Source organism: Kwoniella botswanensis, chromosome 3 (genome assembly GCF_036426115.1).
Source record: "Kwoniella botswanensis chromosome 3, complete sequence".
Taxonomy (NCBI): domain Eukaryota; kingdom Fungi; phylum Basidiomycota; class Tremellomycetes; order Tremellales; family Cryptococcaceae; genus Kwoniella; species Kwoniella botswanensis.
Window position 1 is genome coordinate 193,380 of NC_088601.1, and position 16,292 is coordinate 209,671.

General features: G+C 44.3%; 8 protein-coding genes across 8 annotated transcripts; 5 read left to right on the forward strand and 3 right to left on the reverse strand.

The window, feature by feature from the left end:
• Positions 1 to 30: 30 nt before the first annotated feature.
• L199_007940 (uncharacterized protein) lies at positions 31 to 2,084 on the forward strand (the record flags this gene model as incomplete). The annotated part of the gene is made up of 4 exons (XM_064893626.1): positions 31 to 453; positions 602 to 1,476; positions 1,560 to 1,735; positions 1,846 to 2,084. The coding sequence occupies 4 exons, from the start codon at positions 31 to 33 to the stop codon at positions 2,082 to 2,084; spliced, it is 1,713 nt and encodes a 570-aa protein (XP_064749698.1).
• A 319-nt stretch (positions 2,085 to 2,403) lies between these two features.
• Positions 2,404 to 3,163, forward strand: L199_007941 (uncharacterized protein; the record flags this gene model as incomplete). Its single annotated transcript, XM_064893627.1, has 4 exons — positions 2,404 to 2,415; positions 2,509 to 2,857; positions 2,972 to 3,040; positions 3,132 to 3,163. The coding sequence occupies 4 exons, from the start codon at positions 2,404 to 2,406 to the stop codon at positions 3,161 to 3,163; spliced, it is 462 nt and encodes a 153-aa protein (XP_064749699.1).
• Positions 3,164 to 3,579: 416 nt separating this feature from the next.
• On the forward strand, positions 3,580 to 4,415 carry L199_007942 (uncharacterized protein; the record flags this gene model as incomplete). The annotated part of the gene is made up of 3 exons (XM_064893628.1): positions 3,580 to 3,862; positions 4,066 to 4,210; positions 4,298 to 4,415. The coding sequence occupies 3 exons, from the start codon at positions 3,580 to 3,582 to the stop codon at positions 4,413 to 4,415; spliced, it is 546 nt and encodes a 181-aa protein (XP_064749700.1).
• Positions 4,416 to 5,062: 647 nt separating this feature from the next.
• On the reverse strand, positions 5,063 to 5,874 carry L199_007943 (uncharacterized protein; the record flags this gene model as incomplete). The annotated part of the gene is made up of 5 exons (XM_064893629.1): positions 5,063 to 5,293; positions 5,517 to 5,594; positions 5,661 to 5,678; positions 5,741 to 5,772; positions 5,841 to 5,874. The coding sequence occupies 5 exons, from the start codon at positions 5,872 to 5,874 to the stop codon at positions 5,063 to 5,065; spliced, it is 393 nt and encodes a 130-aa protein (XP_064749701.1).
• Positions 5,875 to 6,297: 423 nt separating this feature from the next.
• L199_007944 (haloacid dehalogenase, type II) lies at positions 6,298 to 7,704 on the forward strand (the record flags this gene model as incomplete). The annotated part of the gene is made up of 8 exons (XM_064893630.1): positions 6,298 to 6,311; positions 6,413 to 6,437; positions 6,577 to 6,719; positions 6,803 to 6,858; positions 6,955 to 7,090; positions 7,194 to 7,255; positions 7,325 to 7,448; positions 7,554 to 7,704. The coding sequence occupies 8 exons, from the start codon at positions 6,298 to 6,300 to the stop codon at positions 7,702 to 7,704; spliced, it is 711 nt and encodes a 236-aa protein (XP_064749702.1).
• Positions 7,705 to 7,993: 289 nt separating this feature from the next.
• On the reverse strand, positions 7,994 to 9,310 carry L199_007945 (uncharacterized protein; the record flags this gene model as incomplete). Its single annotated transcript, XM_064893631.1, has 4 exons — positions 7,994 to 8,143; positions 8,414 to 8,527; positions 8,743 to 8,871; positions 9,221 to 9,310. The coding sequence occupies 4 exons, from the start codon at positions 9,308 to 9,310 to the stop codon at positions 7,994 to 7,996; spliced, it is 483 nt and encodes a 160-aa protein (XP_064749703.1).
• A 1,228-nt stretch (positions 9,311 to 10,538) lies between these two features.
• Positions 10,539 to 11,758, forward strand: L199_007946 (uncharacterized protein; the record flags this gene model as incomplete). The annotated part of the gene is made up of 3 exons (XM_064893632.1): positions 10,539 to 10,646; positions 10,741 to 11,004; positions 11,084 to 11,758. 3 exons carry the CDS (start codon positions 10,539 to 10,541, stop codon positions 11,756 to 11,758), a joined length of 1,047 nt encoding a protein of 348 aa, XP_064749704.1.
• A 484-nt stretch (positions 11,759 to 12,242) lies between these two features.
• On the reverse strand, positions 12,243 to 15,918 carry L199_007947 (uncharacterized protein; the record flags this gene model as incomplete). The annotated part of the gene is made up of 13 exons (XM_064893633.1): positions 12,243 to 12,349; positions 12,416 to 13,153; positions 13,218 to 13,426; positions 13,514 to 13,621; positions 13,686 to 14,168; positions 14,219 to 14,318; positions 14,382 to 14,487; positions 14,560 to 14,827; positions 14,931 to 15,148; positions 15,248 to 15,442; positions 15,559 to 15,667; positions 15,754 to 15,833; positions 15,901 to 15,918. 13 exons carry the CDS (start codon positions 15,916 to 15,918, stop codon positions 12,243 to 12,245), a joined length of 2,739 nt encoding a protein of 912 aa, XP_064749705.1.
• Between the last annotated feature and the right edge of the window lie 374 nt (positions 15,919 to 16,292).

Here is a 16,292-nt window from a genome sequence, read left to right on the forward strand (position 1 = left end):
TTCAACTCGACCCTACTCAAACACACCAAAATGTCCTTGGCCGACTCACTCCTAGCGGACCTAGATGGCTTCTCAGACGACGAAGCCCCATCTCCCTCGGCAGACCAACAGGTCGACCAGGGACAGTCGTCTTCTTCAGCTGCTGCTGCCGGACCATCCTCTACAAAGGGGGTGAGCTTCGGATCAATGCTTCCTCCGCCTTTACCTAACAAAGCCAAGCGACCCGCGACCGATATGGATCTAGATGAAGAGGAGGAACAAGATGGAGAAGGTGATGATGGGATGGTCCTGGAGAATGGCGCGAGTGCAGTAGGATATGTCCCCGAAGGAGGGGTCAAACCTGCCGATGAATTAGATGCGGATGAGGTAGAACAGACTGATATGACTGGTCTGGAGGATGTCTCAAAAGTTGCCAGGTTGATTACTGGGAAGAAGCTGAAAGAGGTGTTAGCGGTGAGTACGAGTTTCCAAATTATCTCCGAACTGAACAATCTACATCATTTTACATCATCAATTGACCATCTCGTTGATGGAATATCCTTTACGCTCTCAGTATTGGAAGCAAGGAACGACATATGTTGATGTTATGTTCACATAATAGGATATTGCCAAGTACACCGCTTCACCCACCGACATGTCTAACAGCAGCTCGCTCGAGGAAAACCCCGAATATCACCTGGTCGTCACTGCCAACAACATGTCCGTAGAAGTCGATAACGAAAACCTCCTCGTTCACAAGTTCATCAGAGATCACTATGCACCCCGTTTCCCGGAATTGGAACAACTCATAACTGATCCTTGGACCTATATCGCTGCTGTACAAGCAATAGGAAATGCCGATGATCTCACCAAATGTACATTTCCCTCAACACTTCCAGCGGCTACCATCCTCTCTATCACTCTTACAGCTACTTCCACTCGAGGTAGGAAGTTGACTGTGGGAGAATGGAAGACAGTTCAAAATGCTATTGAGGTAGCTAAAGAATTACGTTCAGCTAGAGAAAGGATATTCGAATATGTTGAAAGTCGAATGTCATCCGTTGCTCCTAACCTTTCAGCAATCATTGGTACCGGTATAGCAGCGAAACTTTTAGGTTTAGCTGGAGGATTGGGGGCTTTCTCAAGACAACCAAGTTGTAATATCATGTTATTTGGAGCTATGAAGAAATCTTTATCCAACACACATCTATCAGCTGCTAGTCAACAGAGACATACGGGATTTATATATCAGAGTAATCTAGTTCAGAGTGCTCAACCTGAAGATAGAAGGAAAGCTCAAAGGGCAGTCTCGGCGAAATGTACATTGGCGGCTCGATTGGATTTGAACAAGGCTCAGAGGGATGGATCATATGGAAGGAAGTGTTTAGAAGAATTACAGAAGAAGATACAGAAGATGTCGGAACCTCCTCCTAATAAGATGACTAAAGCTTTGCCGATACCTCAGGAGACCAACAGGAAGAAGAGAGGTGGTAAGAGGTGAGTCTGTTGTCCAACATATGCTATTGTATTGTGTATATGATATCGAGCTCGAGCTGATGGTGATCTTGTCAAATTCACAGAGCAAGGAAACAGAAAGAAGCATATGCTCAAACTGAACTACGAAAATTACAGAACCGAATGGAGTTTGGTAAAGCTGAAGAAGAGATTGGTATCGACGATGAGACCGTTGGATTGGGTATGATTGGTTCAGGAAGTGGGAGAGTTAGAGGTGAAGTTGCGGATGCAAGGAGTAAAGGTGGGTCAGGTCGAACCAAACTCATCACAACCCTTTTCACTTTCTTCAAACAATACTTCTGAGCTTGGATATCATATTCGGATGCTAACATTATCCGTGTACTTTACTAGCCAAACTCTCACGAGCCAACAAACTCCGTACTCAGCTCCTGGGTCGATCGGCAGTATCCAACGATGCTAAATCCGGTATGGCCACTTCGCTCTCTTTCACACCTGTCCAAGGTATCGAAATTGTTACACCTTCCTTATCTGCCGCTCAGAGGGTACAGGCTGCCAATGATAGGTGGTTTGCCGGTGGGACGTTCACTCATGTCAAGAAAGAAGGTAGTAACATACCTGGCCAGAACTGATCGGTCATATATATGAATGCGAATGTGAATATGAATGTATATGCATTGTATCATGTATCAGATGTGCCACATACGAAGAGGATGACTGCCGAAGGGGAAGGGCTACGTACCTTTTTCGGCGTAAAGGAAACACACATAGTAATTGTAAATTGATCCCGTTGTCCGCCTTGAACTTGAACGTTCTACAACCATTCCCATCCCATCGACAAATCCAATCAACAGGATTATAAATCGTATTCATAGATCATCTTGTACATACCATACATACACTTACTTCTACTTCCCACCCACACAACCACATCATACACCTTAGGATACAATGCCTCGATCTGTGAGTACAGTACACCTTGAGATCTGAGCGAGAGCCAATTGACCGAAATCTCGATGACTGACCTTGCCACCCACCCACCGATACCTGTTGCAGTCCCGATCCTCCGCTCGACCAGCTGCTCGACCCTCCGCCCCAGCAGGTGGATCCCACCAACAGACCCGACAATCGTCCACTGCCGCCTACCCAGCTCAACATGCCCCCGCTCAAACATACCCTCAGCAACATGCTGGTGTTCAACAGGGTAAACCCCCCGGATTATTAGCTCAAGCTGCATCTACCATGGGAGGTGCCGTTGCTGGATCAGTAGTAGGACACGGTATCTCTAACATGCTTTTCGGTTCTTCAAGACCTGCTGAACAAGCTGCGCCAGTAGACCAACAACAGCAGATGGTCAATGGACAACAGTTTGGACAAGGTGCTAGTTGTGATATCCAAGCTAAAGGTGAGTTTATCGGTCCCTTCTTTGTTCTTGATACGATCTTGTGCAGAGGCAGAGATGCTTTATTTCATGTGGGATGGGATGATAGATACTGATACTCTGTTTGTGTCACTATAGACTTCACCAAATGTCTTGAAGCTACCAACGGAGATATGCAATCTTGTTCATACTACCTCGAAGCATTAAGTGAGTGGCTGATTCGTCTTCATCTCATTGATATTTGGCATTGATTGGGAAAACGGATCATTGATGTTATGAATTTCTTCATATCTCGCAGAGGCCTGTCAAGCTGCCGCTCGACCATACTAAGCTGCGTGAACCTCCTACATAGGAAGAAGGTAGATGGACGTGGACTTGGATTTTTAGTGATATCAGTTGAATTGTTTAATAGCATATGCATTTATTCCCCTTGACTATGCGTAGGAGCACTTCAATGAACATGAAAGAATCACTATCGTTGCATATTCATACGATAGTGGAACTGCGAATCAAGAATTGAACACGTTGCCCCACACGGGAAGACCTCCATCGTCCAAATCCACATCGGTGACATTTGATATTTCTTGCTTTAACATGTCATCTATATCTTCACTATTCATCTATTCATATACAACGAGATACATCAAGTGATCGAGATATCATCTTACTTCTAAGCTGAGAGATCTACTCTCATTCTCTGATTCCTAGCATAACCTCTCAATACCCATTCTCCTGCACCCGGCATCATGTCCACCCTGCTGGTCACAGTCGGTTCGACCCTCTTCCCTTCCCTGACCGACACTTTCCTCTCACCTTCGATCCTCGCCTTACTCGAATTGCATCGAATCAAACGACTGATCATCCAATATGGACGAGCGACCATACCGTCAGACCACGGACTGCATATACATCTAGATGGTACTGGAAAGGGCTCGGTGAATGTTGGAGGGATGAAAGTGGAGTTGATCAGGTTTACAGATGATTTTGAGGGGTTGGTCAGGGGGAGTGATTGGGTGGTATCGCATGCTGGTGAGTACTGGCTCTTCTTTAATATGGTCGCTGTCACCGAATGTATATGGAACCATAAAATCGATCGAATCTCTCATCACACATGTGCACAAGTGTATAATATCCAAATTCGATTGCCGTCCATTTTTTCTGTACTCATCGTACTGAAATATACTGTACTGTACTGTACTGATTGATCTGTCGTTATCAACCCCCCCTTGTAGGCTCAGGGTCCATCCTCACCACTCTCCGACTGAACCCACCGAAACCACTACTGGTTGTCCCCAACGAATCGCTGATGGATAACCATCAAGCGGAGCTCGCAGATGAGATGGGCGAAAAGGGTTATCTGATGGTATCGAAAGTTGAGTAAGTGAAGTGCATCTTCGTTTACATGTAGAAAAAATCCAGCAAACTTTTTCAACGGTGCACTTATATACTATTCGTGTGACACAGAGATCTCGAACATACTTTGCCGAAATTCCTTTCGATCGATAAACATAATATCAGACCTTTTCCACAGATGGATCAAGATAGGTTTAAGAATGTGTTAGATGAGATGATGGGGTATTGACTGAGAAGATCAAGTCCTACACTATCAAGGTTCAATCATGCTCTTGTAAGAGACGACTGATACCGCGAAGACTATTAGACGATGATCAGCATCAATCAACGGCAAACCAGATGGGTAACTCGTATCACCTTTGGACTTTATCATGAATACACGACGGACTGCCCAGTTACAAGATCAAGGTTACCTGCCTATTCAATCGCGGATCACAACTGCCTATGCCTATAGAGCCACTGTCGTAGTAACCTCATGATCGTCAAGATAGGAATCAGGAAAGGTTGCCAAGACAGGTCAAGTCCGATAGAAATTGGACTCTATGCTCCCATATTAAATCAAATCAATGCCTAGTGAAGGAGGAAGGAAAGACGAAGAGAAGAATTGAGACCAAGATCAAGATCAAAACATTATCGTATAAAAATATCGGTCCCAGTCTTGTCTCTGTTCTTGTCGTCCTTGAATTGGACTTTGGACTTGGGACATGACCACGAATTGACAAAATGAAAAAAAAGTTGTCGCTCGCTCGAATCGGTTATAGATATATAAACAAACAAGTCGTAGCAATACCAGTACCAGCACGATGTACCACGAATGCATAATTTCTATTTCTTTTGATTTCAACTTGACCTATGTAATACCTTTTACAATATCATTTACTTTCCCTCGACAGCTACGAATTCAACCTCTACCAAGACGTCCTTAGGCAATCTAGCTACCTCGACACACGATCTAGCAGGTTTAGTCTCACCGAAGAACTCTGCGTAAATCTTGTTGAAAGCGACGAAATCGTCCATTGATTTGAGGAAACAGGTGGTTTTGAGGACTTGGGCGGGGGAAGAGTTGGATGCGGATAAGACGTTGGAGACGTTCTTGAATACTTGGGTCTATATTTATAATCAACATACATGAAACAGGTTGAATCAGCAGCGTTCCATTTAATCAGGACTGAATGAGTGAGAGGGACTGATTTAATCGACGTGTAAGGTATAAGAAGGTTAACGATTGTAAAATAGATTATATTTCCAATTTCCAATGTTCGATTTCTCATCCGTGCGTTTTTCCAATCTCATTCCCATGTTGAGCGAGTCAAGTGAAAGGTAGGCTCACAGTCTGCTCCTCAATACCACCTTCTACGACTGTCATACTGACTGGATCCAAGGGGATAGCACCAGAAGCGTAGATGAGCTATATCCCATATAACTTTGAATCAGCTCTAACATTCTTTTACTCTTGGTCGTGATCTCAGCTTACACCATTGTATTTGACGGCCTACACACGATCAAATGATCAGCTATCCTTCTCTTGTAAGAGAATGGAGTGGAGTTGCTTACTTGTACATATGGTCCGATAGCTGCTGGAGCCTCTACACATCGAATCAAATGAATGCATATCAGCTATGAGCTTTGAGGCACAGAGGATGAACAGACTCACTGTCGGTAGCTACGACGGTGTAAGGGGATGACATTCTGAGTGATGTGGTTGATAGATATCTTTTAGTGAGGTTGAGTGTGGGTATAACTCTTCTAGAAGCTGATGCAAGCATAGATCAAGATTGTGATAGAATGAGAAGATGAGGAATGGAATTGTTGGGTAAGAAAGAGAACAGACGCCTTGAGTCTGAGTAGGTGAGGATAGGGATTAGCCGCGAGTTTCAGTTTGCCGATACGGCGTATAACAGCCACGTGGACAGGGACAAAAGCGGAGTAAGCCGATCAGAAGGGAAGGGGATGAGGTCATCAGATAAAGTCAAAAGATGGGATGCGAGGTTGAGGTTTATTTCTGGATTTCTATGAGAGTACAGATAGAAGATGCATAATGTGCTATATGAACCACCAAATCAGCTTGTTAGCATCGCTGGGATAGTACAAGCTAAGCTGATTCTGGAAACATGGATAATATCAAGTGAGTTAGGTAAGACCCAGTTGAGCGATCCTCCGAATTCTTCTCAGTCAGTCATGTGCTCATCAATCAAGCTGATATTACTATTTTTTTGCTGCTTACAGAGCTTTGATATTTGATTGTTACGGTGTGAGCATTCGCTTAATTCACTCTTGCTATGGATGATCACCCAGTTCATGTACTTATCATGACACGTCCTGCAGACTCTCATAGTGAGTCTGCGCATAGACTGTAAATCCCGAAAGCCCCGTTGATGAGCGTGCCGTAGGACTGGGAACAAGGTTCCTACGATGCCTTACAGCCAATATTCCAACAGAAAACATGCCCCGACCCTGAACAAGTGTTCGAGACTCTGGGAAAGATAAAAGCTAGGATACAAGCCGAGGATAAGACGATGTTATACCCTGCTGTGTGGGTTTGCTTTTACTGTACTGTTCGGATGATGAGTCGGAGTGCCTGCCTTGTTTGCCTTTGCTGACCCTTTTTGAAAATAGCCTCAAAGAGGCTTATAGGATGTTGACGGGTGAATTAAGGTTATGGTATGATGAAGGTCAGTCTTCCACCACGCCCCCTTTTCTCTAAGATGTGATGGATTAGTACCTTACTGACGAGATGATTTGGTTATGTACCTTGTATCGAATGATAGAAGCTGCAGAGGCGTACGCTCTCTCCGTACCTTCCTGGCCGCCCTTTCCCGATTATCAAGATGCTTTGTCAACCTTGAAGAGACTAGGAGTCAAGTTGGTCATACATAGTAATGTGGATAATGAATCGTTTGAAGGGTGAGTGATCTTGTGTTCATATAGTTATCAATAACATTGGATGATCTTATTGAGACTAACTTGATTGTTCGTTGTCTGTATGCGATTGATTCTATGTCTTCAGGACAAGGAAGAAATTGGAAGGCTCTTGGGGGAAGTTTGATGATATATTCACAGCAGAGGATAGTACGTCTTTATTGAAAATCATCAAGTATGAGTTCATGTCTTGAATTAACACATAATTTGACACTGCAGTCGGAAGTTATAAACCCGATTATCGCAATTTCCATCATGTCCTCCAATCCCTGGAAGATCAATATGAGATCCAACCGAATGAGGTGTTGGTGGTAGCTAATTCGAAAAGAGCTGATATTGCACCGTGAATATCAACCCCTTCTCCTTTATTTGCCTTCGCTCTCCGTATCCGTAGTCGTAACAGGAGAGAACAATGCTGATCAGTAAGTACGATGGATCTCGTATACAGAGCGAAAAGACTAGGATTGAAAACTGTATGGATCAATCGACCTGAGGCTATACTGGGTGTGAAAGGGTATGAGGATGTCAGAGCAGATTGGGAGTTTGGGAGTATGCGGGAATTTGCTGAGGAGTTGCAAAGTGTCAAAGAAGATGATTAGTAGTTTGTCAATCAGAGTACGGATTTGTAGAATCTACGAGGCATCGGCGACCTGTTGATGTAGGTATAGTATGTATTGGATATCGCATGAAACACCTTACGGAGATCTGACCGTCTGCCAGATATGTCACTGTAATGTACCAAGACCACAGCAATCTTCCATAGACTGAAAAGCAAGTGCACCATCCTGTTCCTGATTATTGCGTGTCATTGTTATTTTATACAAGCATCATGCATCATTCCCTCACTTCCTATCCTAGCAAGAGAGAGACTCTACAGACGACACCTTTTTAGTCGAGTTCGATGACATCGTCTTCCTTCTTTGAAGCAGAGGCGGAAGATTGGGTCTTCTTTCCTCGTTGCTTAGGAGGGAAAGATTTAGGTGGGTTGGCAGATCGTTTGGAAGCTCTAGAAAGGGCTGAAGCTCGGGCTACGGCAACCTAAAACCATACATAATAATTAGCATGAGATGTTCCCTTTCTTGTTCTCTTATCCGCAAAAACGACTGAAACATAAAAAGGGATATGATTTAGAGATATAAAAAGGGATATAGAAATGGATATAGCAAACCTAATACGCTCTAACCCATCAAGCGTCCCATTGAGGACGCATCCGGGGAGTTCTAACGCGGTTGCGACGGTATGAACGCGAACAGGATTATAAAGACCGGAAAAGATATTCTAGAAGTAAGACTTGGAAACAACACTCACTTGTCTGAGATCAGCTCGGTAACCTTTACCGGCGGTCTCAGCAGCGGCGATCTTGTTGGCTCGTCGGGGTCCGGTGGATTTTCGGAGGGCAACGTGAGATCGGGCGGAAGCGACCTGACACGGGGATGATGGAGGTTAGCGATCATATCCTACTGTAGTCTTCCACAAAGCTCTATCCGCTCTCTGATATCACACTGGTATTCCGTGTTATCTGTTCTACCCTTCCACTTTATATAGCTCCATTCTAATCTATACCTTGGTATATCCAATTCGTACCCTTCCATCCGTATTTCTCAGACCGCAGATCGCAGATCAGAAGCAAAACTCACTTGGTTGGGCTTAGCGTCAGCCTTGACCTTGGTGACGGTGATTCCACCTTCGGGGTTAGCGTAGATGTTGATCACCTTGGAGTTGGCAAGACCAGAGTATTTGTGGGAGGACTTGTTGAGGAGGTTTCCCTATTTGCGATAAGAGCGTAAAGTCAGTCAACTGGATGTTCATACACTGAGGCTTTTGCTCCCATCTCCGTCTGCACTCCATCTCCGTTTCCATCGAACCGTATGATGTGTTCTGATCCGTCCAAAGTCATTCACTTGACTGTATCCTACTCCGTCTATTCGTCCTTCCATCCCTCTGATCCACTGATAAAACTCCGAATTCTTCGCCCTCACGCCATATATCCCAGCTATTGACCCATTCCTCAATGTGCACTTCCATTGCTGTACTTTTCAACCCAATGATCCTATCAAATCCATTTACATCCTGGTCCAATTTGTGAAACCCTCCAACCTCCAAACCCCAACTCACCTTCTCTTTGGAGAAAGTAGGACCGTGTCCACCTTTAACTTGGAAAGAGTTCCATTTTCTAACGAGCAACCATTGGAGATCGGCGGACATTTTGATTGATGATCGTTTGGTGATGATGATACCTGAGGGGTAGCAAGTTAATAGTCGTCGACGATACTTGTAGCTTTTGCTGGATCGCAGACTGCAACTGCAACTGCAACTGCAACTGCAACTGCCAGCGTAGAGCATCAGGGCACTCGAGCAACAGACAACGTGAAGCAAGTGCTATGAGAGCGGTGATCGCCGACTCTGGATGCCTCAAGCCATCGGCGTTAAGAAACTAGATCATTCCGATGATCGCGATTCGGTGCACGAGGGAGTTCCTTATCGTTATTTCTTGGCCATGACGACCACTCATGCTCTTCATCATCTGGTATCCCTCAAAATGAGTCTGAGATATCTGCGCTGGATTGACCACCCTGCAGCCACTGCGAGCAGTAGTGTTCGTGCGAACGTTTCTTGTTAGGACACTTCCTTTGTGACTCTATTCCATCCAATCTTGAAATCCCTTCAAACGCAATTATCATACCCAAAAGGGCAAGCGCTCCTTTGATCTGACGTTATTGTCTACCATTAGCATGAGTCCTATCTTCCCGCTAACCATCTGTCACTGACACAGGCTTCATTCTTCTACTGACCCCTTGGATTACATTTGATTTATTGGTAATCGCCTAAAGGGAGGATAATCCCGGAACGAAATACCCCTTGATCACCGTGTGATTAGATGGAACACGATGACCTCAGTCCCGGAGAGAACGAAGTCATCAACAGCTCATCTTTTGGAATTGGATTATGGAACAGACCAACCAGGTCCCAAATAGTTTTTGTATTGAACGAAGATTGAACTTATTATTGACTTGAACTACCCTCAGGGTTGGTTGGGTTGGATTTTAATTACGATAATAGTGATAACACACGATTGTGAACCGAACGACACGAAGGCAAGCAAGATCAAGATCAAAACTTATATCGCACAAGATAATAAATAACAGATAATAGGATATTTGGTCCTTCTGTTGTCGCACTGAATGACCTTACGGAGAACCAACAGGAGAGAGATCGAATTCCGCGCAGCCTATACACGTCATTACGCTGGAAGGCGACAAAAGAATCCGAGTACGTATCGCCAAATAGGAGTTCCCATGGTCTGAAAGTTAGTTCGAAGATCCTGAATCAGTAGACACAGCTATTGATTATAGAACCGAACCGAAAATCAGGTTGAAACCCAATTTATACCAATACACGAAACACGAAACACCGCCGAACCCACTCACACAAGATGTCAGAAAGAACCTCTTCATTCTCATCCTCGGCTTCTTGTCCCAGTATGACCGGACCATCCGCATCTGACGCTACTCTCTCGCCGAGTGTGAGAAGTCTGAGTCCAGTGAGTATCACTCGTCATCCTGACTGGAACCCCCTTCCACCCCGCAAGATGGCAATCTACTGATGTCGATGGGTCTGAATCGATTCGTGAATAGATATCACCTCTTCCTAACGTACCTACTTTCTGCCTTACGCCTTACCCTGAACAAACTGATTTCCCAGAATCAATCAGTGATTCTCCGCTGATCTCGACCAAGGATCATGAGAACAGGCCGGATGTGGAAGATGAACATCAAGTTGAAGATCGATTGATTTCCCGGATGAACAATCAATTGGAGATGAAAAACCAGATAAGTGATATTGAGAAAGTCAGAACTGGTACTCAGACTGGAATGGGATCTTCAAATATACAACAATTCGTAAGTACTCTATGATGAGTTAGGACAGGTCAGTCGACTAAATGACAATATTAAACGACATTCCTGCTTTCCATTGCAGAATAAACTACCCACCCCACGTCGCCGGGTCACTTCACCATCATTCCTCATCCCTCCTTCACTGAAAATGTCATCCCTAACATCGACTATATCTTCACCTACCAATCCACCTCCTCTATCCCCCCATGGACGGGCCAAGGCGCCATTCGTCAGGCCTAGGGTGGGTAGATCAGCAACTGTCTCCAGTGACGCCTCGTCCACTGCTATCGCTATGGAAGAGAACAAATCGGTAGGAGGTCAAGGATCTGAGGTAAGGAAGAAACCTGAACCGTTAACTATCCAACAACCTATTTCCTCTGTAGGTAATCTAAGTGGATCAGGATTGACTCGGACAAAATCCAGCTCGATACTCAATCTCTTATCAAGACCTCAGACCCCCATTCCATCGAGTTGTGAACAAGAACAGGATCATGTCCATCCGTATGATACGAGTACTGAGCATGATGAAGCATCCAAAATGGATTCAGCAAAATCCAACACTCAAACTGCCAAACCCCTCACGTCCCGTCGAATAGGAATAGACAAACACGATGACATGATTAATCAGGATAGATGGTATAGCGAACGAGACTTGAAGATGGATATGGAAGAACCTAGATTAGGTAGGGATCTAAGTCCAGGTTGGGGTGAATTCGAATTGAAGTTTGATTCGGGTACGATTAGTACTTCAAGATAAATTCATTCGAGAAGTCAGTCAGGTAGAGTACTCCATGTGAATGTTGTAAACAACTGAAGGATGTCATGTCATTATTGTATCCATGAGTGTTTTGTACTTTACATACATTGAAGACACCAAAAGGATCACCTTTGTACTTCTGTATAAACCAGGGATACAGATGAAAGGTCATATATCTAGTACAAGCACAAACGAATAGCAAAGTTCTGCTCCTATGCGCCGGTTACAAACGATCCTTCTATTGCTTAATTGTAGGACTCCAGAGTCGCTTGATCATTCGAAGAGGTATAAAGATTTCATTCTTTCATATCATAATATCAATGTGCAAAGGAAAGAGAAAGTCAAACGGTATAGGAATGTGTCAAAATCCTCCAATGACAGCCAACCTTGTCTGAAGGATCAATTTTCGATTTTTTGTAAATTCGTCTCCATCTATATACCTGTATAAATTACACAACCACCTCACCACCTCTTTTCATATCGTCTACTTCTTCTTATTCTTCTTTGATTTCTTATCTCCCTGTGTAGGTGCTGATTCTGGAGCAGGCTCGACAGGAGGTTCAAGTGTCACCGGTGCTGTATTTTCTGTAGCTACATCGTATCAACATGAAAAAAATTAAGCATATGATCATCTCAATTCGATACTTTTGTACTCACGCTCACTAGAACCATTCTCCTTCTCTTTATCACCCACACTCAAATCTTTCACCTTCTCCACCAGCTCCTCCGCACCCACTTTCGCCTTCTCCACCACTTCCCGTGCTTTCTCCGCTACCCCCGCGCCACTTTGAGGGTCCTGTGGTACCTCGTCTTCGTCTTTCTCAACTAAAACACCACTTCCTTCCTCATTAGATCCCAGGGAGCCTTCATTCCCGAATAATTCCTTATCTTCAAGGGGATCAGCAATAGTCTGAGATATTTTTGATCTACCTTCCCCATCTAAAGATTTCTTCCATTTACCAACTACACCTGAGATCTCCTGAGGAGCATAAGACCGTGCGAAAAGGGCAGCTTCAGGTAATCGATTTGTTCCAACCAATATGTCGATACAAGATTTTGAATCTCCTAATTGTAAATAAGATGCGAAAGCAATATTGTTCTGTCCCTTTTCTTTAGCCAATCCACCTAATTTCTCTAAACCTTTTCGATCAGATAATGAAGTGAAGAGTAACAATAATGCAGATAAATCTCCAGCTTTTTCGAAAGCTTCTTGAGCTAGGTCCATCTGCCAAGCTGACAATGCCTTATCACCGACTACCTTCCATTTCGCTTGAGAGCCAGCTTCGGGTGATGATCGGACGAGAGAAAGGGCAGTTTCAAGATCGTTCAGGGAGATTGCAAGGTCGAATCGATGGTCGGGATCGGTAGATACGGATAAAGCGAGTTCTTTAAGGTCTACAATATCAAACATATCTCATGTCAGCTAATATCCATGCACATATAGCATATCGGGACCCACCTTGACCCTCGAGGAATCTAGCAATTCTATTCCTTTGATCCGCAGGAACAGTAGGTAAGATAGCCTCGGCACCTTCCAGATCACCTCGAAGAATGGCAGTCTGGTACTCGACGACAGTGAGTGATAATGAGTAAGAGTAGATGTTGAGGTCTTTGTCGGCAACGTAGATTCGGTTGTGGGCGGGTAAGTAGCCAAGGAGGTAAATTCCTCTGCGATAAGAGTATCAGCAAACAAATTCCTTCTCCAGTGTATCGCCTCGCTATTGAAGCACTGCGGTGTGGACATGTGTTACTTACTGGTCGAAATGGTTGATGACATGCGGTTGATCACCAACAAGATAGCTAAGTCGGTTTGTAGAGTTGGTGTAGATGAAACAGTCTCCGACCCATTTAGCAGTTTTCACGCTGACCAGCAGGGTACCACAATCAGCTCGGCCTTTCACTGTATATCAACCCGAGGACAACTTACGACTCAGAAATCTCCGCAATGACATCGAAAGCCTCTTCCACCCCTTCATCGCCGATGATATCCCCACTATCGACTCTAGCGTTGTAGGCATCTCGATCAAAGCTCAGGATATAGAACGAATCTTCGGCAGTGATTGCGACGAGGTTACCAGTGGCAGACCAAGAAACGTTTGTAGCGTCAACTTCGATTCTTCTAACTACTGATCCAGTCTCCCAATCCCAGAACATGACAAATCCATTCCCTCTAGCAGCCAAGAGCGTACCACCGTGAATACCTTCAACAGCATATGATCCGGATGATTTGATCAATCCTGGTCTCTCCTTGAAATTTCGATAAACCTTGATCTTCGATTTACCCTCTTGTACTGCATAGGTGTTGGAATCTGTTGCCCAGGCGAATGAGAGACCAGAACCGAAGGCTTTGTTTCGCCAGGCGAGAGAGGTGTAGATGATGTATTCACCATCACCACATACGGTCACGAATCTGGACAGAGTCAGCTAAAGTCCAGCGATAATCCTCGATATATAGCTTACCTTCCGTTAGGACTGTGTTGTAACGATTGGGGGTAGACTTCGGTAGTACCGAGATCTCGCAATGATACCATAAGTCGTTGTCCATCTTCTACCGCCTCGCCTAAGTATGATATTCATCAATATATGGCTCCCAAGCACGAAGCAGATGAGTGAATATACTCACCATCAGCACCAACATTGGACACGTTGGCAGTGAGAATCTCCGTATTTCTAGCGTATACAATCTTTCCTGATGAATCCATCGATACGGAAGGTTCATCTCGACCAAGCTAACAGACCAGTCGAATCACAATCAGCCTCAAAAGTTGTTTTTGTTTCCATTTGATTGGCATCGAACTCACTTTGACTACTACCGCACCTTCATCGAAACCAACAGCAACTTCATTACCGCTTTTCCTATAAGCTACACACCAGGCTCTTTCCAATCCGTAACTTAACGTATTTTCCAGTCTGTATGTGGAAGAATGCCAAATCTTGATTGTACCATCTTCAGAACCCGATAAGATGATAGGTAGAGATGGGTGGAAGATGGCGAATGATACGTTGGCAGTGTGTGATTCGAGCGTTTGAACACATGATTTTGAGTGATAATCCCAAATCTTTACAAGTCTATATATATCAATTACACAGACCACCATTAGTGGGATCTCATTTCGTATGCTGTCAAAGTTGCTGTTGATGTGTCTAATTGTTGAATTTTTTTTCCACTCACCTATCATCACCTGTAGTGACCAGATAAGGTCTATCACCACCATGATAATAATCAACGTAATTTACACCTTTCTCATGAGCTTCCAAAGAGAAGTTCGGTACTGGATTTCCTAACGACCATACTTTGACTGTGTGATCCAGACATGCCGAAGCAAACGTCTGGGGATCTTTGGGGTTGATGGATAATGCCATGATGTAGTGGGTATGACCTTCGAAGATCTATCATGTATGCGTACATATTAGCATCGATTGTTGCTTGTTGATGATGAAGCCTGAAGCAATGACGCTGTGGATTGAACTGAGCGTATGTGGACCTACCTGAACACATCTCCATCCTTTATCCCAATCCCAACATTTGACCGTCATATCATCACTTCCAGTCAACACCAAACTCAAAGTAGGATGGACGGTCAAACATCTTATATAGTCTGGATGAGCCTCGAAGGAAGTTATCTTTTCACCTGTTGAGATATTGTATACACGTAGCTGGAAGTCGTCCGATCCTGAGACGAACTGAGAATGCGATTACCCAAGCGAGTTAGTATATCTCACAACACAAGTTATGTCCGCAGATGGGATATCTGAACTGTGCGATGAGGTGTCGAAGAATGATAGAGAAGCAAACTCACCCAGTTCTTCCTCGCGATATACCTAACACACCTAACAGGTACATCCGTCACTTCGAAAGTCTTCAGATCAGTCTGCGTCTCATAATTCCATATCTTCACTTGACCGTTACTGCAATATGACAAGGAACATCAGCATCCTATCACGAGTCCCATGAATAATGGTAGTAAAGTGATGATAGAGTAGGGAGGACTTACTATAAACCGCATATGACATGAGGTTCAGTAGGATGGAAATCAACTGATTTGACACGGTCAGACCTAGCGAGGAGTTTACGCTGTACCACGAATGAGAAATCAGCTACAGTCCCTTCTTATCCAGGTCTAAGAGGGCGATAGACTTACATTGATGTCAAGTAGCATTGGCTAGTAGTCTCATGTCAGTGGATATATACTATATACACGTGTAGGACTGAAGTGGATCAAGTTGACATACCATCTTGGAATGACCTCTCCTCTACGTGTCCGTGGGCTAATGTCAGATGGGCAGTGATGTTCTTCTGAGAGGGATAGAGAGTGTGCAGACGAGGCAAATGGAGGGAGCTCTTCTTGAGGATAGGTGACAAGGTCTGGTTACTCGATATGTGATAAGTATGATAGTTGTGGTATACTTGAGTACAGGATGATGATGACGAGCTTAACTGTGCTGTGGTAGTGGATGTGAGTGTCAGTGATGAGGGCGTGGCACCCTACGCGTGGTTGCACGGATGAGAATGTGGCTGATAACACCTTCTCCG